This window comes from Sander lucioperca, chromosome 15 (genome assembly GCF_008315115.2).
Source record: "Sander lucioperca isolate FBNREF2018 chromosome 15, SLUC_FBN_1.2, whole genome shotgun sequence".
Lineage (NCBI taxonomy): Eukaryota > Metazoa > Chordata > Actinopteri > Perciformes > Percidae > Sander > Sander lucioperca.
This window is the reverse complement of record NC_050187.1, coordinates 22,431,373-22,454,246: the sequence shown is the minus strand read 5'-3', so window position 1 is coordinate 22,454,246 and position 22,874 is coordinate 22,431,373. Positions and strand designations below refer to the sequence as shown.

General features: G+C 38.8%; 1 protein-coding gene across 6 annotated transcripts in view; it reads right to left on the bottom strand.

Annotated features, from left to right (window-relative positions):
• The window catches only part of col17a1b (collagen, type XVII, alpha 1b), a 33,106-nt gene extending 12,637 nt beyond the window's left edge, over window positions 1-20,469 (bottom strand). The window contains exons 1-35 of one of the 6 annotated variants that reach the window (XM_035992604.1): window positions 19,977-20,436; window positions 18,655-18,722; window positions 16,167-16,217; window positions 15,916-16,023; window positions 14,061-14,372; window positions 13,878-13,934; window positions 13,723-13,758; window positions 13,491-13,541; window positions 12,005-12,154; window positions 11,607-11,720; window positions 11,076-11,552; window positions 10,587-10,670; window positions 10,398-10,466; window positions 9,758-9,916; window positions 9,249-9,341; window positions 9,108-9,152; window positions 8,870-9,013; window positions 6,734-6,848; window positions 6,318-6,673; window positions 6,103-6,153; window positions 5,949-5,966; window positions 5,798-5,824; window positions 5,631-5,684; window positions 5,434-5,538; window positions 4,918-4,962; window positions 3,800-3,835; window positions 3,586-3,639; window positions 3,450-3,485; window positions 3,332-3,367; window positions 3,171-3,233; window positions 914-949; window positions 635-706; window positions 500-526; window positions 339-374; window positions 196-231 (exon numbers count right to left, since the gene is read on the bottom strand). In XM_035992604.1, the coding sequence (XP_035848497.1) occupies window positions 196-231; window positions 339-374; window positions 500-526; window positions 635-706; window positions 914-949; window positions 3,171-3,233; window positions 3,332-3,367; window positions 3,450-3,485; window positions 3,586-3,639; window positions 3,800-3,835; window positions 4,918-4,962; window positions 5,434-5,538; window positions 5,631-5,684; window positions 5,798-5,824; window positions 5,949-5,966; window positions 6,103-6,153; window positions 6,318-6,673; window positions 6,734-6,848; window positions 8,870-9,013; window positions 9,108-9,152; window positions 9,249-9,341; window positions 9,758-9,916; window positions 10,398-10,466; window positions 10,587-10,670; window positions 11,076-11,552; window positions 11,607-11,720; window positions 12,005-12,154; window positions 13,491-13,541; window positions 13,723-13,758; window positions 13,878-13,934; window positions 14,061-14,372; window positions 15,916-16,023; window positions 16,167-16,217; window positions 18,655-18,709 (3,208 nt within the window). In that variant the 5' untranslated portion in view covers window positions 18,710-18,722; window positions 19,977-20,436. Of the gene's footprint in view, window positions 1-195; window positions 232-338; window positions 375-499; window positions 527-634; window positions 707-913; window positions 950-3,170; window positions 3,234-3,331; window positions 3,368-3,449; window positions 3,486-3,585; window positions 3,640-3,799; window positions 3,836-4,917; window positions 4,963-5,433; window positions 5,539-5,630; window positions 5,685-5,797; window positions 5,825-5,948; window positions 5,967-6,102; window positions 6,154-6,317; window positions 6,674-6,733; window positions 6,849-8,869; window positions 9,014-9,107; window positions 9,153-9,248; window positions 9,342-9,757; window positions 9,917-10,397; window positions 10,467-10,586; window positions 10,671-11,075; window positions 11,721-12,004; window positions 12,155-13,490; window positions 13,542-13,722; window positions 13,759-13,877; window positions 13,935-14,060; window positions 14,373-15,915; window positions 16,024-16,166; window positions 16,218-18,654; window positions 18,723-19,976 lie in introns of all 6 variants that reach the window. The other 5 variants (XM_035992601.1, XM_035992600.1, XM_035992602.1 and 2 more) reach the window with 5 other exon arrangements.
• Window positions 20,470-22,874: the final 2,405 nt, after the last annotated feature.

Sequence of the window (22,874 nt, the reverse complement as noted above, 5' to 3'; positions counted from 1 at the left end):
GATGTCTCTAACTATAATCTAATCTAATCAATATGATGTTAAATTATAAATTTTATAATCCCCAGGGACTACGGGCCGAAAATAGCAATTCTGCTACAACCTGGTGCAATACATCTCTCCTTGTTCTTATACAAGGTTAATGTTTAATTGTGCATGATCCCTGTTTAAATAAAATTACATTACATGATCTGTTACCTGCATTGATGATTCTTCCTGGTTGACCTGATTCACCTAAAACCAACAGACACATGCTACATCAGACGCACAGACTAACAAAGCACGTGGTATTTTAGAGAGCACGCACTTTCTGCAGCAGATGGCCCTCCATATAGCTGTACCTTTAGAGCCTGGTCGTCCTGGATTCCCTGGTATCCCTAAAAGCAAGATGAAGTACATTTTTAAGTATTGAGAGCATTAAAAGCGAAGAAAATTAACAATAAAATGCCACATAAATAATAATGAAGCTACAATGTGTGTTGTATTAATAGTAGAGTCATACCTGGTGGTCCTTGAGGCCCAGATGTTCCTACAGAAGGGGAGATATTATGAATATGTCATATCATTGATATTCATCCACAAATGATAATATAGCTAAGGATCAAGTTTAATAAGAGTGACATCAGGCTCAGTTTACCTGGAGGTGCAGCATCTCCAGGAGGCCCAGCAGGACCTCTGAGTCCAGGGGGCCCAGCATGTCCTTGGTCACCTGAGGGTCAAAGAAATATATCATTTATGAGGAATCGTGGATTTTTTGTGTGTCGAAAATACTAAATGTTCAGGAACGGAAAGAAAAGCCTTATTTCACTCACTTGATTACACTCTTGAGTGTAATCTTCAATGTTATGTCCTTGTACACGTCAAAATGATATTTAAATAGCTGTATCTGTAATGCTTATATAATGACTCATTTTACCTTTTGATCCCTTCAATCCATCGACTCCAGACAACCCTGATGATATAAAAACAAACAAATATCATATTGAATATCAATCAATAAGTCACTCTAAACAACAAACGTTTGTTGTATAGCCAGTTGTTGTTTTTCCAGCAATTGTTATTCCTTAAATCAGGGTTCTTCAACGTTTTTTAAACCAAGGACCCCTTAACTGAAAGAGAGAAAGAGCAGGGACCCCCTACTACATATATTGTATAAAATGAAGTTGCTTATTAAACTGGGCCTACAATAACATGTAGGGCGGCCTAAAGCCTTTATACATACCTTTTTAGTGCATAGAATACTAAGCTATTAAAATAATTATCAGCATGATTTTATAAATCATGTTTTAATGTTATGTCACATACATGTGGCACATTGAATCCTTAGTATATAGGCCTACTGTATCTGTGGATGGCCTTAGTGACTACCTTACCCATAGGCCAGGCAGCCTATCATCAGTGGGGATTTATATTTGCTAATATATGTTGGATTCATGTTAATTGACATTTTAATTTTTGAAAAAATTTTCAAATATTAACAATAGTTTGGAGGCCCCCCTGCAGTAATTCTGAGGACCCCCTAGGGGTCCCGGACCCCCTGTTGAAGATGTCCGCCTTAAAGGTCCAATGTGTGGGAATTTCTCCCATCTAGCGTTGAGATCATATATCGTAATCATTTCTCTCACACCACGCAGTTCAAAGTACGTATTACAGCTACGGTAGCCTTCACACTTTTTTCTGATGACGCCGGTCTCTTGCTCTTTTGAATATTGTTTTTCTTTTTCTGGGCAAAGAAGAAGACTCCTGTTCCTGAAATTTGGATTTTGAATCCTCCATGTTTCCTTCCTCAAACTTGCCGGGGCCGGGAAGCAACGATTAGCAGCACCTGTGAGTTTATCACGTGACAGCGAAAATGTGAAAGGCAGAGCAGTATATCCTGTATGTCCCTTACCGGCTAACGTATTTCAAGATGTCGCATGAATATGGAGCGTCTACCCCAGTTCATGCAAACGCAAATGTAAAATTTCAAGCCAATAGGAATACTTGGAATTGATGGTGGTGGTAAATATTCATGAAATAGGACAAGTTTGTGAACGGGCAACACAGATTTTGAGAATGAACAACTAAAAGTGTTACACACTGGACCTTTAAATGAACAGTAAAAGAGGCTTTATGAGCAGACTCCTCTCTGCTGCCCCCTGGTGGAGGTGATGTTATTTATTTAATAATAATAATATTGCCTGTAAAGTTGTAATGGTTTTACATTACATTAACAATAACAAGTTCAGACAAAGGATAAAGATAAGAGAGTTATAAAGTTTTTTATTCTATCTTTAATTCTAAATAGTTGATTGTGATTGAGTGATATAACTCATATATAGTATGTTGATTAAACAATATTATTAAGTGCTTTTTCCATTTTCTTGAATGGGTAACATTGTTGTCACATTTATCGCAATCAAGTCACATTAAGAGAAGAATAGAATAGTCTTTTTTGTCATTGTACATGTACAACGAAATTGAATGCAGTTCTTTCAGTGCAGAACATTAGTAAAAGTGTAAAGCAGGTAAATAAGTAAATATATGTATATGTATATTGTATAAAAGACTCTCTAAAGTCACTATACAAATATATATAAAGAGGTAGGTTATTTGTTATAAAGGAAAGTTAAAACACAAAACACAAACAAGAAATCACTGCACAATTCATCCTTAAACCTAAAACTCAACTGGCATTAAGTTCAATTATGGCTCTTGGAAAAAAATTGTTTTTCAGTCTGTTTGTTCGTGTTTTAGTTGTCCTGAAACATCTGCCCGAGGGCAGCAGTTCAAAGAGAGAGTGTCCAGGGTGAGATGGATCTTTGAGAATGCCCTGGGCTTTTTTGATTGGCTTTCAATTGAAGTAATAGTTCAATATTTTGAGCAGTTTCCAGGCAACCAGCAGAGAATCCAGGAAGTGATCTTAAACAGTGAGCTTTAGAGAATTTTGTTGCTGTTGGGCAGAGGCAGGCTAGCTGTTTCCCCCTGTTTTCAGTCTCTGTGCAGTTAAGCTAAGCAGCTGCAGGCTGGAGCTTCATATTTAATGGACAGGCATGAGAGTGGTATTGATCTTCTCATCTAACACGAACAAGCATATTTTTCCAAACTGTTTTTTATAGTTCAGAAGCACAATACTATAATCTGAGAGTCTGAGAATGAATACATTATCTGAGGCTGGAGGTCCTTTGACTCACCCATTGACCCTTTGATTCCTCTCTCTCCAGCTGGCCCTTGCAGACCTGGTAAACCAGGATCACCTGAGGAGTGGGACATCTGGATTAGGAAACTGCACAGAGTATATAAAATACCAATTTGATAGATTCAAATTCAGTTAAATTCACAAAGCTGTACTGACCTTTCACACCTTTGAGACCTGTGTCACCAGCTTCGCCTAAAATAAACATGAATTCAATTACAGTTAGAAAAAGGAAAAAGGAAAAGTCCTATAAAAACATGATGTAATTACAACAAACCTTTAAGTCCTTGGAATCCAGCAAGTCCTCTGTCACCTGCATAGTGAGAAGAGTGACTGTGAGCAACATTATAGAATATACATTAAACTAACTATACATCTCAGTGCATTTAGCAGTGGAACAGGCAGTGACCTACCTTTGGGCCCAGGTAGCCCTGCCTCGCCACGGAAACCCTGAGCACCTGGTTGACCTACAGTTTAACAAAACATCTCATGTAAAATGGCAGGGATTAAGTCACAGCCCTGCTAATGGTATTTTAAGTTGGTACATTTGAGATACTAATTCAGCTCAGCGGGTGTTTCTGGAGTCACTGTAATGCTCTACATGAATGATAACAGGGAGAAACTGACCTGGTACTCCAGAAAGTCCAGGAATTCCAGATGTGCCTAGATCATAAATTAATAATTATTAGAAAGGAATAACACTGTTGAAAAAGAACAGCGATTAAATAATGTGGAACTAAAATTGGAATTAAGAAGGTTTTACAAAAGTTTAATTATCCTAAACGTTGCAGTGAAATCACACTTTTTCTTTCTTTTGTATACTTTGTTGGTATTAATTAAATCAATTGGTTATATATTGTGATTATATATTTTAACTGTTCATGGTGCGCTATACAGTGAGAACTTAAATTGGCAAACATATTGATCATTGTAATACAGTAGAACAAGAGAAAAATGTAAATATAAAAAATGCAATTTAAAAAAAGAACAATACATGAAAATATAACTAAAGATGTGTTCTTAATACAGTGAAGCCCAATAAACGTTTACATTAATGCATCAGAAAAGACAGGAGAGATATATTATGCAATTATTTTTGCATATATCTCTAGGTAGTTTATATGTGTACGTGAAACATGCATACATAAATGCTTCATTATCTTTAAAGACAGAATTAAGCAGCACTTTTTGAGTGTTTTTCTTTCTGAATTTGATGTTTAAATTGGTTACTTTCTTATTATAAACAGAACTAAAGGATGGGTAGAATAATTATGATGTTTAAGTAAGCAGTTAGAGAGTTATAGACAGTTTTACTCATGAGGAAGAACACAGAACATATTTTTGCAAAACGTTGGTGCTAGTGAAGCATTGAATTAATGCTGTCGGTGCTTGTAATTTAAGTAATAGAAAAACATTTTCACATTGAACACACCCCACGTGTGCACAAACGTCTGTGATATGGTTTTCTAAGAACTAGAAAAAGCAGCAGGAGCTTAAAATTAAAATTCATCATTTGGAGCATTTTATTATTCTTAATTGCTGTATGTATCTAGTCAAGGTAGTTCTTGTTTGCTTTTCACTGAACAATATGGAGGCTTAATTCACAAACTGACTCTATGCTGCCATCTGGTGGCGTTTGTAGTTCATACACCATGAGGAAACATGCACATTTAGATGCACATTTTGTCTGCAAGTAAAACCAACGGTATTCTGATGTTAAAACACACAATGCTTAATGATCTCACCTTTTGGTCCAGCTGGGCCGACAGGCCCAGGATCCCCAGGAGCACCTGCACAAACCAAACACATGAGATCCTGTAGTGACACTTTTAAGATAGATTTTGTTGTGTTATAAGTAGCACTAATACACACAAAGCAGTGTTTTCCCTGGGTTTATCAAAGACTTAGGTGCGCATATTTGGCAGAGGGGTTTAGGGGTCTTTCCTCAAGAAAATGTAATAATTTTGCACCATTATTATCACCATATCTGTGTCTAAAACTTTGGAAAAGCTAGAGCAGATAATAAATCAATAACACTCAAAAAGCTCAAAGACAAAACTTGCTAAAGAAGTCCAATTACAATCATTAGATCTGAGAAAAGTCTTTTAGTTAGTTTGATGCTTTTTTCGCGTTTTTTTGCCTCGTTTCACATTCATTAATCTTAGGTGCTGACAAAAATGCCTCAGGTGCTGCACCTAAGCCTTATAATGGCAGGGAAAACCCTGCAAAGGTTGTGTTACTGCTGGGAATCTAAACCCTACCTCTGTCACCTTTCGCTCCAAAGCCTGGAGGTCCTGCCTCACCTCTGGGGCCAGGCGGGCCCTCGCGACCCCTGATGCCTGGTCCCCCATCCAGTCCATGATCACCTGATATTTTACATATAGATACAATGTCTCACTGTTAATAGACTAAGCAGTGTACTTGCATCAAGTAGTTTGAACTGAAGTGTTCTCTGTACCTTGGCTTCCTTTCTGTCCTTTTGGACCCTCAGGTCCTACATGTCCCGGAGCACCTGAGGTCAAAGGTCACAGTCAGTAAAATGACACTTTGATGCCACAAAACAGTCCTGAGAAAATGTCAAATATTCGTAATGACTCAATTAAAATATTAGCCATCATTTCTCACCTTGAAGTCCAGGGAAACCAGAATCTCCTGTGATAAGTAAAACATACATGTATGATTATGATGAAAGTGCAAAGTAGCTGACAAACATACAGAAATGTATTACAAGTGAAAAATAAAAAGATTTCTAGCAGTAAGTGAATTTCTTCTCGACCTTTAGATCCAGGGTCCCCTGAAAAGAATTAAAAAATATATATAAATGAGTATACATTAAACACAATTCCTGTTGACTAACTTAAAAAAGGGAAAATGTTTAGATTTTATGAAAGGAATAATATTTGAAATTCACAATAATATTTGAATTTCACCTTTAGGTCCAGGCAGCCCTCTCTCTCCCTGCACTGACGATGCTAGAAAAGCTGAGACAGAAAACAAAAGTTCAATGAATATGCAGAGTGTGTGTGTGTGTGTGTGTGTGTGTGTGTGTGTGTGTGTGTGTGTGTGTGTGTGTGTTTGTGTGTGTGTGTGTGTGCGTGCGTGTGTGCGTGTGTGCATGTCAGTATATATGTGTGCATTAGCCTACCTCTGTATGACTGTGATTGCATTTCAGTTCTTAACATCCGCTGGATGGTTATCTGAAGATTGGCAGAGTCTATGTATCCTCCACTCAAACCGGTTCCGAGACCAGTGCCACCACTGAAGCTGGTACCACCAGTACCGCCGGCACTGCCACTAAAACTGGTACCGGCACCTCCAGCAACTTCCCCGGCGGCCCCACTGGTGCCAGCAGAACCACCTCCAATGACAACATCAATGCCATTTCCACCAGTGGAGCCGCCAGCACCAGCTGCAATCCCCATTCGTGTTTTGGAGCCAGAGCCTCCACCTCCAGGGCCCAGGAGTAGCGTGTTGTCAGTGTGGGAGGTCCCTCCACTTCCAAATGCCCCTCCGGCCGCCCCTCCGGCCGCCCCTCCGGCCGCCCCTCCGGCCACCCCTCCGGCCGCCCCAACGATGTCATTGTTAGAACCTGACAGCCGGCTGGTACGGGCAGAAGCCACCGAAGACTCGGCCTCCAGCGTAGCCACTCGATTCTTCAGCTTTCTCACGTCCTCAGCTGAGGAAGGGATATCAGAGTTTTGTTAGATGAACATACAATTCAGAACCTGAATACACCATTCTGACTGACTTTTCAATCAACTGCATTTCCAAGCAGACTGTAAAAAGTATAATTGAAATAATCAATATAACAAATCTATCTTTAGAATAGGGCGGGATTGTATTTGGGTGGGAAACCCAAGTACATTTTATATACAGTGTATCCATAACATTGTACTATATAATTAATCAAAATAACAACAATCCCCTAAAAACCAACATTGTCTGACTCCAAAACATTTGATTACAAAATATTATACATAGTAACCCTAACCCTTAGATACAGATGTGATCACAGATCAAAGCCAAATCCTCATTATTTTCATGTTAATGTTAACTTCAGTGAGTAAATTAATAGACAACAATTAGCTTGTAGTTCACTACCACCCTTGATCTACAGATGATCTGGGGTCATCTGTACCCTTTGATCCCCCTGATGGCAGGCATGCCACCACATACTGCCAAAATCTCATTAGCTAAAAATACAAAGGAAGGATTTTGAAAGTCTGACAGTGTGGAGTCCCCCTGAAATTTGAGACACTGCCCAACAGGAAGTATGTTGACATGGAGTCAGTTAGCTGTGGGGTACAACTTGAGCCCCAGTTTTTAGCCTATATTTGTTAACATTTAGGCAAACTGGCACCATTACCCATATGCCGAATTAGCTATTATCATTTCCTGTTTGCAATGTACCCATGAATGTATAGCCAACTATCACTGGATTACTTTGATACTAACCCTCTGAGGACGAAAGACTGAACTTCCAAATTATGTTTGACAAAAACTCCTACTCAAAAAGCGATATAACAAAATTGCATTTCAGTCATTTATTTACAATTTTAATCATATACGTATAACCTAAGGCCTTGGTATACTCAGTTCAAGCACCCAAACAATTTGAACAATCATAAGTTAAGGTTTGTTATCAAAAGAGATTTGAGGACTTTCAATAAGCCAACATCAACATTTCAGCACACACACACACACACACACACACACACACACACACATTGCTCTAGAAAAAATGTGGACATCACTATACGGAAAGCTGATTTTGTTCTGAACATTTTTATATGAAACACATGGGGATAAGTTATATGGAGATGCCTTAAAAATGTAAATTTAAGAAGATACAGTATGTATTTAGACCTTAGAGGGCTAAAGAAAGTTTATTAAAAACATGATCATTATCAGGCAAGTTCTGACAAGAATTTTCTTTTTTCTTTGATTTCTAAACAGAATTTTTAGAAGTTGGAAGTTCAGAAACTAACTTTTTACTACCATTTCATATTTAACTTATTATGTTATATTGTTGTATGTCACTGAAAAGTAATTACCAAAAACCTTAAAATATAAAGATTTTTTTGTTATACCTTTAACCTACCACAGAGTGAGTTGAACTGGCAGTTGAACATTGTGTACTTTCTGACAATGATAAAAAAAACTGAAGACAGTACATATACTGTATGTACTCTACAGGATCTACACTGTCAAATAATTAGTCAGTAACTGCTCAACAGGTTTTGGCGTGCATATGCTACATGCAAGTTGCTAACATTTGCAACTTCCAGGTTTTCTTTTTATCACATTTCTATCATGAAAAATCCAAATCAACAACTCTGCTGCTGCAGGAAAACAAAACTGCAACCTCTGATGTCATCAAGCAACAATTTCTGGAGCTGCTCCACTGACAATGAATGCCAGACCGACCTTATGGCAGTGGAACAGTACCCACAGATCAAATTTCCAGGGAGGGGATTACATTTAGTGTCTCACAGCTCTTAGCAGCACTGTGAAATAATGCTCACCAGCCTGTAAAAGCCGAAACACACATTTTATTGGTTCAAAAGCAGTCACTCCCATGGCACTTCATTGCAGAACAGCACCAGAAAGTTTCCCATGACTCCCAAGGTTTTATCTTTGGGGAGATTTTTTATTGTTCCCTATTAAATCTCATTATGCTGTATAAGTCAGCCTTACCGAGTGCAATGAGCCCAAACAGGAGTCCCAGCAGGAGCAGGGAGAGGAGGAGAAGTCCCAGCAGCCATTTCCACCAGGAGCAACACGAGTCGGAGCAGCAGCACAGTCCTCCACCTCCAAAGATGCCGCTGTCCCTGTGAATCTCTGGAGACGGAGAGTAAAGAGTTAAATCCTCACTTTCAAACATTAAAATAATCATCATTAATGTAAATATCAAAATACATGCAATCACAATTACCTGCATAGGTGGCTTTGTCCTTCATTACCACTCCAGATGATCCATCTGATGAAGACATTAATAAAGCTCACATATTTTGTTTCTATAATCAAAGTATTTTGTTTTAGTTTTTAAGAGATGTTTTTAATGACCACTCCTCACAGTAAGAGTTGCCTGTCTCTGTCTTCAGTTGCGCCTTCTCACTGTAGCTTGAAATAAGCTTCTCTTTCTTTATTGAATCTCCTGACAGCGACCCTGTAAAATTAGAAATACTTTTTTTTAAACCATACTTTTTTGTATTTAACAAGCAGAACCGGAAAAACACAGCTCTTTAAGTGCTAGATAGGAATAAAAGGAAATTAACTAAGTACGTTATTAAGAAAATATCTTGAATTTAAAGAGAGAAGGAAGAAGAAAGATATAAGAAAATATGTGAAAATATCTCATGTTGTGTCCCTAAGACTAGGAAGAGGTAAACAAATAAATACTGATAAAGGTTGATAGTACAGTTCAACAGTACAGTAAAACAGTATAGTTGTATACTGTATAAGTATGTTTTACAACCTGTTGAGGTCATGGGAAAATTGGGTGCAGAAAAAGTTGAGAAACCCTTTTAGGTTGAGAGAAAATTCAATGTTTCTTCAGAAGGAGGCAGTAAGTAGCTGACTCACCTCCTCCCATCTGCATGCTGCTGCTGGTGGTGAACTGCTTCCCGCTGTCTTTAGCCAAAATCAGCATTTCTGCTTCCCTCTTGGCTGGAGCGTTCTCCTTTTCAGAGATCAGGTACTTATAGTCTTTCTTAAGTGAATCATCAGTTTGGGATCTAGTGGCTGACAACAACAAAAAACATAGTCAGAAATCGTTAAAGCTATAGTGTGTAGTTTCTGTCGCCCCCATGATGAATTCTAAGTAATGACAACAAAACTGTCGACGCGTCCACATGACACAGCCTTCCGTGATCTTGCACGCGCCCCCACCCCTCCTCCACGCAGTTGCTAGTAGCCAAGAAGGACACGGAGGATTAAAAAAGCACGATGGACTCTTCAGAAGAGGTAATTATCTTCACTCGAGCTTCTGCGTGGGAAAGTCACCGGACACCACAATCTTCTGAACATAGCCATACTGAGAAATACACAGAGATTGTGTGGAGCTGATAATCTTAGTTAGCTTTGTAGCAACTCATTTGGGAATGGCTTGAATATAACGGACGTTCATTAATATCAAAAAATGGCGCACAAAAGCTTTAAAGTTTGAGAACTGTGATCACTTTTTTTTATCAGATTATAGGCTATAAATCACTTGTGGATTTACTTGTAGAGACTCCAGTGCTGCTGCTGACGAAACCGCCACCATTTGACAAATTCTTCTGAACACCATAACCTGTAAATGTAAACACACAGTGAGAACGTAAGAAAGGTGCTATTTTGTGTTATTATTGAGTGCAAAATATTTGCTAGTGTCAAGATATTGTGGAAACTGTTGGAGAACATGATGCCGTACCTCCTAGGTGAGCATTTACGTTCCCTCCACTGGTGGTGAGCACACTGGGAGAGGTGGGAGCCAGATTATTCTGAAAGCCGTAAACTGTAAATAGACAAGCAGGGTTTGATTTGATTAAACAAAATGAAATCATAAAATGCTCATTTGGCAAAATTAACACACACACACACACACACACACACACACAGACACGTGACATACTAGTCCAAATATTCACGAAACAAGAAAAAAAGAAAAGAAAAAAACCATAGACATACAAAGACATACAAAAAATAAAAATGAATTAAAATTAAACAAACTATAAAAAGTAATAGTAACACAAGGACGTGTGCTTGTTTGCTCATTTGCATATTTGTTTATGTCTAACTGTGTCTATAATATAGCTAGTAGAGACAAAACCATCAGCAAAACAATTCCTGACTACATTACAAATAAGACCACATTTCACCTGCAGGTACCAGGCAATGTTCAAGGCACGTTTAGTCTCACCTGACAGGGACGAGGGTGAGGTGAGGCTGAGTGGCGACGATCCTCCCGCCATGTTGTTGGTGCCAGCCTGGTACGTGTATCCGCTGGTGTTGCCAGCGATGACCGTGGTGGAGGGGGAGGGCAGCGTGGAGGTGGACCAAGAGAAAGTAGGAAGTGTAGCGTCCAGCGTGTCATACTGGCCTGATCTCACACTGGTATCATACTGGCCTGATCTCACACTGGTATCATACTGGCCTGATCTCACACTGGTATCATACTGGCCTGATCTCACACCGGTATCATACTGGCCTGATCTCACACTGGTATCATACTGGCCTGATCTCACACCAGTATCATACTGGGCTGATTTTACACTGGTATCATACTGGGCTGATCTCACACCAGTATCATATTGGGCTGATTTCAGAGTGATATCATATTGGCCTGATTTGACACCAGTATCAAACTGGGCTGATTTGACACCAGTATCATACTGGCCTGATTTGACACCAGTATCATACTGGCCTGATTTCAGAGTGATATCATACTGGCCTGATTTGACACCAGTATCAAACTGCCCAGATGTCAGACCGGTATCATACAGGCCTGATGTATCAATGGTGTGGAACCCGCCTGATCTCACACCAGAGCCAAATGAAGTTGAACCTGCAGTATAGAAAAGACAAAAATGTAAGTGTCTATTCCTTCCATGCATAACAACGCACTGACATCTATTCCTTGTGTGTTGTTGTCCATAACAAGAAAGGAGATACTGTATCTCATTTTAAACGTCTGGTCTCTGAAACACATTTATCTTTCAGGAAACCTGTCACCTAAATGTAATGCTAATACACAAGAGGCCATTTTAAACCACATGTCTTTAGGAAGGAGACACGGAGTCTGTGCATGCAAAGTATGTGCATGTGTGCAACTCTGGTGGGGGTATATACCCGACTGAGAGGTCACAGAGGTGATGGTCTGGGTTTTAACGCTGGCCTTTTTAGGGACAGGCAGGGTGATGGAGGCGTTGGAGGAGCGAGTGGGGCTGACGCTGCAGGAGCGTCCCTTCAGCAGCTTCTTCACGTCATCCAGCTCTGTCCCTGCAATACCATAGTCGCACAAACAATGCTTACCAAATACAATACTGCAATATCTATGAACAATTCATTTTGGTGCACAATTTAGTGCAGTTTAGTCTGAAAGTCAGTGTTTGAGTGTACACTAACTTAAGTATTGTACTTCACTAAAAAAAAAAGCTACTTCTAATTTCCATGCTACTTCTAGGCCTACTCTAATACATTTTTTAGAGCCGTAACTACATAAGCAGTGAAATTAAGAAAAAAAGTGTTCAGGACCTTCAGGCTGGAAAGCAAACTGTGTAACACATAGAACGTTTGTAAAACTTTCATTTTATGCTCTTGTAATGAAGTATTTTCACCAGAGGTGGAGGAAGTATTGAGAATGTTTACTTAAGTAAAAGTAGCAAACATTAAAAGTGAAAGTCATATACTTATACTGTAGAATCATAACAGCTGTGTTATATTTGATTAATGGATTATTATTACCTTTAATATTGTACCTGGTGGAGGTGGGAATAATTTGGAACTAATTAATATACTGCTGGGTAGGTCGATCATTGCATCATATTCTATGACCTAATCATGTGTTTTGTGTATAAAATCTTTAAAGTAACTATTATAAATATAATGGAGTAAAAAGTACATTTTCCCCTGAAATGTAGTGAACTTGAAGTGTAAAGTAGCATAAAATGGAAAGTACACGTTCCTTAAAATTGTACTCAAGTACAGTATGCTGTTTGATTGCTATTTCTACTAAAGTAAAATTACTAAATATGTCTTCCACCACTGCTGAAAGAGGCTGAGGTGGGGTGAAAGTGGCAGAGAATGACTAACTGTTAAAAAATGCGGATTAAATAATAGCAGTTATGCACTCTAGTCAGCAGAGGGAGCGACCAGCGTCTGTAAAACTCTGACTCTCCACTGTTTTGTTTCAATTGGGTGGTGCTGCAAACAGTGACTCATGTGTGCCATTGTTGCCACCACAAATCTGCCCCTTCACTTCTTCCCCACATGAGCACAATGCAAACAAAACCATAATCCCCTTTGTTTGATTCTCACGCTTTTCTTTGTGCTGATATACTGCACACCTTCTGTCTGGGGGAACTGCACATGTGTTACTAGTTGAGATTCCATGAGGGTTACCATTCATGTCAGAGGTGGAAGAGAAGGAATTTGCTGAGCCAAAGCATTTGACAGAAACATAATTCAAAAAACATACTGCTCTAAAGTGACCCTGCAGTGAAATCTCTCTCTGTCCATGGGTTAATAAACACACTCAAATAAAAGACGCTTTGTTGCTTCATGAGGAATTGCATAACGTTCAGCAAATGGATCAATGTGTCTCAAATGGTCTTACATCTTCCGGCAGTGGGAGAGGCACTTTGTAATCTGGCTCGGATCTCACTCTCTGGAAAAAAAATTAAAAATCACACACACACACACACACACACACACACACACACACACACACACACACACACAATGGACAAAGGAATCATGATTCAATAAAAAAAAGTAAGCCAGGACAATTCAGAGTCAGATGGTGCAGATATAATGAAGGGAAGAGGGGAAAAACTATTATTGAATACCTCTGCTTTCGCTCCTCCCTCTTGTGGTGTTGGAGCCTGGAAAGAAAACAGACAGAAAAAAAGCATAAACACACACACAGACATATGAGGATAAAGCTGGAAAAATATTGCAATCAGAAAGTATATAATCCCATATAGCTGTCACTCTCACTTACAATAGATTCCATAATCTTTTCGTGTAAACTCTGGAGAGGAATTACCACTCGAACTTCCTAGAAAAGAAAACACAAAGGCCGTAGAGATATTAACAGCACCCTCATGCACAACAGTTTCCTTCAATTTTCAAGCTTCTGTTTCAGGCGCCCCTGATGCCAACTTGTTTGATTATAGGATCTCACCATCATAACCTCCTGAGCGGCTGGATATGGTCTTCCTCTCCCGGAAACCTGGCGACAGGCCTCCTGATGAGCCAGCAGTCTGCGCTCTCCTGGCACCACCCGACGAGCTGGACCTGACCTTTGACACCGAGCTCACGAGATAACTGCTGCCGCCTCTGCCGCCGCTTCCTCCTCCTCCTCCTCCCCCTCCTCCGCTTCCGTACCCCTCTCCGTCTATGTACAGCCCTCCTCCATCATCTCTTCCCGAGGAGTCTCCTCCTAGGTAAACTCCTGAGGAGGAGCTGAAGCTGCTGGTGTTCACACCTACAGAGGCTGGAGGGATGATGCAAGCAAGTTATTTGGGATTTCCTGCAACTGGATCATCTCCACACACACGTTTATCCCCATTTCATGCTACTTTATACTTCTACTCCAATACATTTCAGAGGGAAATACCGTAGATTTTAATGCACTACATTTATTTGACAGAGCTGTATTTACTTTTCCATGATGTTTCATACAAAACAAAACATACGATGACAGTATGATGCATTGTGCATTAAATTAACCAACAGTAGACAAAGCACTTTATTTCACAGGTCCCGTTATTTGCTAATAGTTTTCCCATGAATTTCCTGAAAAGATCTACGAAATGTATTTGTGTTTAATCAGTTGCGTCAGGTTTATGAATAGTCATTGATTTGCAGAGAAAAATCCATAAAGGAACAGTATTAATGACTGTAAACACAGATCCATTGAAAACCTGAGTAATTGTTTATATACTATTGGAAACTCAACTCTCCATATGTGTTGAACTTTATCCTAACATTTTTGCATGTTCTGCTGACCTGCTGTGCACTGACTATAGGTTATTGGATGTGTACCAATTCCAAATTGTGTCCATTTTCCTTTTAATTAGTACCAAATTACACACCTCTTCGCAGGAAACCTCAGAAGAATTTACATTTTTAGTTTCTCTCTAGGAAGCTATGGGAAGTGGAGGAAGTATTCAGTTCCTTGTACTTAAGTACAAGTACTAATACCACACTGTAAAAATACTGCATCAAGTAAAAGTCCTTAATTGAAAATGCTACTTAAGTAAAAGTATCAGAACAATGTACTTAAAGTATTAAAGGTAAAGTATGCAATGCAGAAAAATGGCCCATGTGACTGGTTCTGTTATAAATTATATCATAAGATTATTATTACTCATGCGTTAATGTGAAAGCCGCATTTTAATGTTGAAGTTGGTTGATGTAAAGCTATTTTTTAACTAATTTATATATGGCTGCACCTAATGATTTCATTATGAATATTTTCTCGATTCATCGATGATGGATTGTTGGGTTTGTAAAACTTCTGACACATACACATTGTTTGTTTTTTTCCCACTTTTTACTACTGGACAAATAGGCCTAATAATAAGAAGAATAAGAATAAGAATTACAAGGAAGAAATCAGCAAATCCTCACATTTGACAAGCTGGGACCATTACATATTTTCCATTTTTACTCAACTGATCATCAATTCAGTCTCTCGGTTACTTTTCTGTTAGTGGACTAATTGATTAATAAACTAACTGTGTCAGCTCTAATTGAGTACAGGTATACTGTTGGGCAGTTTCCTCTATAACAAATCATCATATTGTATAAGCTATGCATACATTTTGTGTACAGAAATCCTAATTTATAAAGTAACCAGTATACCAGTCAAATAAAGTGTCTGGAAGCTCTTAAAAACTGCAAGTGATGTGAAACCAAATCAAAATTAGAACTTCTCTTTCTTTCTACTGGGGGTTAAAAATATAACATTCAGCATCTCAAAACTTAACCCACAACTTCCCACTGTTGGACCATGAGTGGAAATTTGCTCTCACATGAAGAGAAATAAGTTCCACTGCTGTTCTGGGTTAAGACATTCTTCTCCAAGCCCAGCCCTCCAGCACTGCTGGACATATTCCTGTGATTTGATCCACTGGTTCCCTCTAGCAACAAGAAGACACAAAGCAAAACAAGGAGAAGCTGTTACTCATCGGCTACTTCCTTTAGAACTGCTTGGCTATAATTATTGTATTATGTGTTTGGTTTATAATTAAAGCAAGCATGACAGGAAGAAAGAGGCACTCACTTGGTGGTAGAGAAGTCAGTCTGGTCGTGGAGGTTACAGTTTCTGTCACAACTGAGCACATAATAAAAGAAAGAAAAGGATTGCTGTATTATCCTGAGGGTTATCTACAGGTGTGGACTGGAGTGTTGAATGACTAGCATGGCGATGATTTTCATGCCTCCAGAGTCCAAATTAATGTGACTTAGATTAATAGAGTGTTGGCAGATTTACCACCAGTGTGGCGCTGTAGTAACACTTTCAGTAACACTTTCTAATACAGCATTTACATGCAAAAACAAATGGCTTAATCCATGGATAACAAATCATTTAATAAGGGGTTATATAGCAGTTATAAGCCATTAATAACAATAACGTTTAGATTGCCAGGTCAGTGTTTATCCTCCTCCAGCAGGACAGTTGCTTTAACTCTTTATCTAAAAAGTCATCAACCACAATCAATTTAATCAAAAAAGTTAGAACCTATTTAATGGATTACTATTATGATTATTATAAGAACCCTTATTAAACTTGCAGCCTCTTATTAATGTCTTACTAACGTGTATCAGTGCAGACTTGATGGCTTATTAGAAAGTAAGACATTTTGTAATCACTTGACTATTAATGACTCACCAGCCAAAGAGATTTTCCTCAACCTGAATGCTGTTCTTATTAATGGCTTATAACTGATTTATAAAGCGTTAGTAGGCTACCATAAATGATTTACTAACCATTTAAAAGCCATTAGTAGCAACCCTTTATAAAAGGTGCGTAATTAGAACGTGGTACTAGCGTCTCTGAATGTTGATAGTAATCATGTGTATCTGTTAGTTTTAGGTCAAGTTCAGGTTTGTTTGGATAATGTCATAAATTATTGTCAAATTTTAAAATAACTAAAAAAAAAACTAAAAAAAAACATATCTGACATGTCAGTCTTTTCTGGGGGTGTCAATGCTTCGATTTTTACAGACACACTTTTTCCTGAGCTTTCAGCCTGATCTAAAGGCCTTCATCTGTGGATAGCCTTTGCTGCAGTTGTCATGGAGATGGGGAATTACAGCTAAACCATCTCTACGAATGCTCCGGAAGATTCCAGTAAGTTGTTCTTTGTGGTCAGATTTCTTTTTTTTTTTTTTTTTTTTTGTTAAACTTCTATTTTTAAGGTCAATAATGAATCTTCAACCTCAACTTGGCCATGCATGCTGTGAATTTATTCATGTTTATGTGTCTGTCCCTTTAGCCTCTTGATACATAGAGGCCGGTAAACTATTTGCTAAATATAAAGAAAGTGTGGGAAATTCATTAAATAAAGTTTGTGTAAATCTTGTCAATCATGGGTTATAATGAAGTCGGCGCAGATAATTAATACTAATAACACCCTCCGTCCACTAGGAGGCGTCTTGTTCTCCAGCTGCAGCCTGTTGAGTTTTAACGGTTACAGATCATGTAAATTCCATTTCAATTTCATGCTGCCTCCTTGCTCCTGTCCTCCTCCTCCTCCTCCTCCTCCTCCCTTTTAGGGACTACTGTTTGTTTCAGAATCAACGTTTATTAAAACTAAAGGTTATCATACTTTTGCTGCTGTTGCGCCTCAACTTTGAAACAACTTCCAACAAAGTCCCGGAGAAGCCAAGTCAGTGCATAAAAATCATCTTAAAACTCACTTGTTTTTTTGCTTTGTTTTTGTTTTTTACAATTGTATCCAAATCACATTATCGTATCTCTTCTTTTTTCTCTCTGTCCTTTCTGTAAAGCACTTTGTAACAACTCGTTTGAAAAGTGATACATGTATAAACTTAACTAACTTTCTTTAAGAGGTAACATAAAAAAACAAGAGAACAAACGTTAGCACAACAGGATGGCTGATTATATGTTTTTCTCAGTTAGCGTCAAACATAAAATCAGGCGTTCCTTGGCCTCCCCATCCTTCTCCGTGTTAAAAGTCATTAGGCCACGATGAGCTGTCCTTTTACATTCAGTTATGACTACTGGGGGAAAACCTGGGGGATGACTTACACCCTGAGAGCGAGAAACAGAAATGGAAACCGACCCCAGTGAAGGCATGCCATGATGTTAGTGATAGTAAGCCCTCGAAAAAGAGAGACAAAAGCCATCAACCAAGAAAATAAGTGCATACATGTTTTGGGTCTTTAAATACAGAGTTTACACCACGCCAATCTGTCATTAAGCTTTCAATTGAGAAATCATATTTTTATCTCTCTTGCCACAATGAGGTCTGTGTTGTTTTTTGAAAAAGACATGTTTCCAGTTTGTTTGCGTGGCCGGAGTTATTTGCGTGGCCGGAGATGTTTGCGTGGCCGGAGATATTTGCGTGGCAGATACCTCTAAAACTCTGCAAATAAAACACAAACTATCTGCATACATCTACAACAATTGTGAAAAAGTGTTTGTTTTTTTCTTTTTTGGATTTTGGGTGAACCAACCCTTTAACTCGTGTTCTTTTTGGTGAGACTCGTTTTCAAAACATCATAAATAAATACAGAAATCTCACCCTTTTCTCCTGACAAGCCTCCTGAGAAGTCCATCTGTCTCGTTAACTCGTCCATCCCATTTTATCTGCTGAGATGATGATAACATGTTGACCACGGTCATGCAACTGTGCCAATGGTGTTAAAAGTCCGTTTATTCCTTGGTACTGTGGTTTTAATGGCATCTTAGCAAACATTTGGCTGCTCGTATCTGATGTTTACTGCATCAATTTGAAATTTCACAAGACAGAAAAATGTCTCATGATCATATTTTCAAAGCCACAATGTAATATTTTAGTTGTTACAGTTTTCCTTTGAACATCCTGCTTTTACTGATCTTGATACAGACAGAAATTCTGCAGTAAGCCCAAGATAGATCAGGTAGAAGACATCACCTCTACTGTATTTAAAAACTAGCAACTTTCTACACGTGTTCAAATGTCATGTGAATAGTGGATACCACAATAAAGGCCCATCATCTATAGATTTCAATAGACTTTGTATTCCCTTTGTGTCTTTGAAGATAAACAAAAAAAGAACAAAAGACGCCAGTGGATCACAGCAGAACTCTGAAAGACCATGCTCTCACCACACCCTGTCAGCCAGGACATTTAACAGCATGTGCTTTATTTACTGAACATTTTAATATCAGATTTAAATTAAAAAAGCAGAAATACTCCAAAAGGTGGCATTTTCCCCACTCTCTTCTCACAGCCTTGGTTACTGAAACCACAATTTGTAGCCTATAAAGTGCAATAACCATTCAAGTTTTAAATTTTCTTCCAGCTCTGAGAAAAGTAAAATATTAATGAAAGTCAGTTAAACCAACATTTCTCAATACATCTACTACTTCTTTTCATTAAAGCTTGTAAAAACTATTATAGCCTGCAACTGATCCGAAAAGGCTGGTGTCACATAAAGCTGGTGCTACAGCTAGGTCATGGTCCTGTAATATATTTAGAAGGATGCAAATAGCACAGCAAAAATACATGTAAAACTATCCAGAGATCACACACTAACAGACCAAATCTATAGATACCACCGGAAGAAATCTGATCCCAAAACCCCCAGCTGGGCTTTACAGACAAGCTAAGAAGTAATTGTAGTTTTGTTTTATGGGAATATAGAGGATTCCATCCTATGTATCCTATAACTACAACTATAAAGCCAAAAAAATAGCTCGACAGCCCATCACCAAACTCCCAGAGTGCAGTTAGTTAGTGCAGAGATGCAACAGCCAGGTGGGAAGAAACCCCCGCACCATCCAGCATAAACAACTTTTTTTATATATATATATAAAAAAAAAAAGTCTCCAGGTTATTCCAGTGTACTTTAAAATCCATACCTTCAGCCAGCTCGAATAAGAAACAATCAAATCCCGATCCCTCTCAAGATGGACTGACTGATCACGTCCACGGGAGAGAATGTGTTTAAATATGAAGTTGACGCGCCGTGGTGGGATGTTCTTAAAGTCCTCGGTCCTTTTGTGCCTTTTCTCTCAACTTTCCCAGGCAAGTCAAAACAGAGATTTGGGCACTGGTCCGAGCCGCGCCCATCAGCGCTGGAGCTTGGCAGGCAGGTGTAGCAGACGGCACGAAAAGCTGAATTTAAAAAAGAAAAGACAAAAAGACAGCGCCTGAGGGAACCAATTAACTTGCCAGACTCACCTCTGCAGAGACATGGAGTTGGCTGTGAAAAAGAAAAGTGGTGAACTCCTCCTTCTGTTGTTGCTGCTTTAGTCACCACTTTTCGAAACTGGCAAAGTTTTTGTGAGGAGTTGGGAACGGGGGATGATTTGGGAGGGATTTTTTTTTCTTTCTTTCTTTTTATGGATTACAGGCGGGCAACCATCTCAAGATCTGCTGATCTATTGTGTGCAGCAAATCCATCCTGTTGCAGCTGGAACACATCTGGTGCACACATTGGAAGTCGAAACAGAACATTTAGACTATACGGTTTCAGCCACTGTGCTATTACATAACCAAACTGTATTTTTACCACACATACAAACATGTGCTGTGCAAAAGCATGCATGCAAGACTCTTATAAATAATAAAGATATTTTACACAGGTCCGATCAGCATGTTTGTGCAGCTGTTGAAGGATCAGTTTTCCTGCCTACTACTGAGATTAGGAATTACACCCCCACACCAGAGTGGAAGAGCTGTTTTTAACTCTCTGTGATCATAATAAAAGTTCCCTATCCATTCATTTGCATTTATGCAATTTTGAGCTAAATTGGATGCTTTATTTCTCTACTGGCAGCCGCAAGCACCACTAGGATCCTTCACCCACCACACCCTGTGTAGACAGCTACCCACCCTGCATGACTCACAGCAAGCATGACTCCAATCTGCTCAAATGATGGAAAACAAATAGCCCCAAGGACAGTGTAACAGAGGAGGAGCTGCTCCGCTCACATCTACGTGCAAGCTTGAATAAAGCCAAATCTAACGGAAAGGGGCTGGTTTAAAACAACAGATTCCAGGATGGTGAAGAAAAAAAAGGAGTTAACTGGCTTGTGTAGCCCTTTTGAGCTAAAACACACTCATGTTTGTGTTGAGGATAACAGCTTTCGCACATAAGGGCTCATCATTTCTCTGGAACAAGAAGCCAGCTGTTTTAAAGGTGCCCAAATTAGGTTTACAGGGAGTGTGTTGCATAACAAAGAACTTAATCATTTGAGGTTTATCAAGATAATGTGACATGTACACATTCATGATTCACTGTGAAAGTGAATCTTGACAGTGGTGTTGTAAAGAAACCACCAGTTTCCCTCAGGTAAACCAGAAAACATCACTCATTTTGCTGTATTACAAGAACTGATGGATTAGATAGATTGTATTGCTTGACTTCACGACTGTGGGTTATGAAGGAATCTCTGTAATTAAGTGAACCTCCCACAAGCATCATTTTTCTCCAATCACGCAGCATGTTCATTGTTAACTATAAAATATAATATATAGGAAAACTCAACAGACTGGCTCGGCTTTGAACAGGACTCGTATTTTGGATGTTTTGAAATTTTAAAAGAGACAAAGCTGAGGTTCATCTTTACGTTGATGTCACGCTTTGCTCTAAGATAAACTCTAAAAACGCTCCTCAGAAAGAAAGAACACCAGATAATAAATTCCAGGAGGGCTTTCTTTGTGTGTGGTCTTGGAGAGGCAGCTTGATTCGCTGGATTTGATCTGTATTTATTTACCTGGATACTTGGTTTAGAGAAAGTGATACAGGGACATTTTTGGGGAGAGCATGTATAGCAAACTATGTTTAACCTCATTTCAGTTGATTTGTTTTTTTTTTAAGACTCTTAATTATAATAGTGAAGTAGAAAACTCTTGAGCTGAAACAATTCGTCAGATTTTTGGGATAATTGTTAAAGTCGTTCTTAGTCAGTCAGTCAGTCAGTCAATCTCAAGCAAAAATGCACTATGATGAGCCAACGAAGATGAGGAGCACATTCAGCCACAGACTCATCCCATCTCAGCACACCACAAAGTGCCTTGGCCAGTCCTCCTGCCAGTATCAGGCTCCACAACCAAGCTTGACCCCCATGTTTGAAACGTTAAGTCTTGCGCTGACCTTTGACTATTATAACTATCCTGCATGTTCTCTGGCCCCATTGCACATGGATTGTACTAAGATATACATTGCAATCACTGTTAATACACTGTACACATACTGTATTTTCATTCGTATATCACTATTTTCACTGTATATTTATATTTATTGAAACTGTACATAGTATGCTCACTATTATATTAAACGCTAACAGACATATATAGTAACAGATAAATGTTCACTCATACACTTATTGTACATTTATTGGACTGTACATAGTTGACAAACTCAGCTCAGTATTTATCTTATCTTACTGTAGTATTCATCTTATCACTTTATACATTTTTTTATTTATGTTTTATTATTTTATTGGTATGTCCATGGCTCTTATTCTTACCTGTCCTTCTACTGTGTTTCATTCTCACTGCTGTTGCTGCTAAGACACCTGACTCTCCACACGGAGATAACAAAGATTTATCTCAACTTACCTTATCTTAAAGGACCACTGTTTAAGGAAAGGCTAGGATACTGGTGATATATAAGGCAAGGCACACTAAAAGTCTGGAGAGAACACCAGGTTCAGGTCTCTTATTCATGCTGAGAGAGGTTTGATTCATCACACCATTGACTCTGTAATCTTTAAGAGAACTAGAATAATTTCTCCAACACATTGGCACCA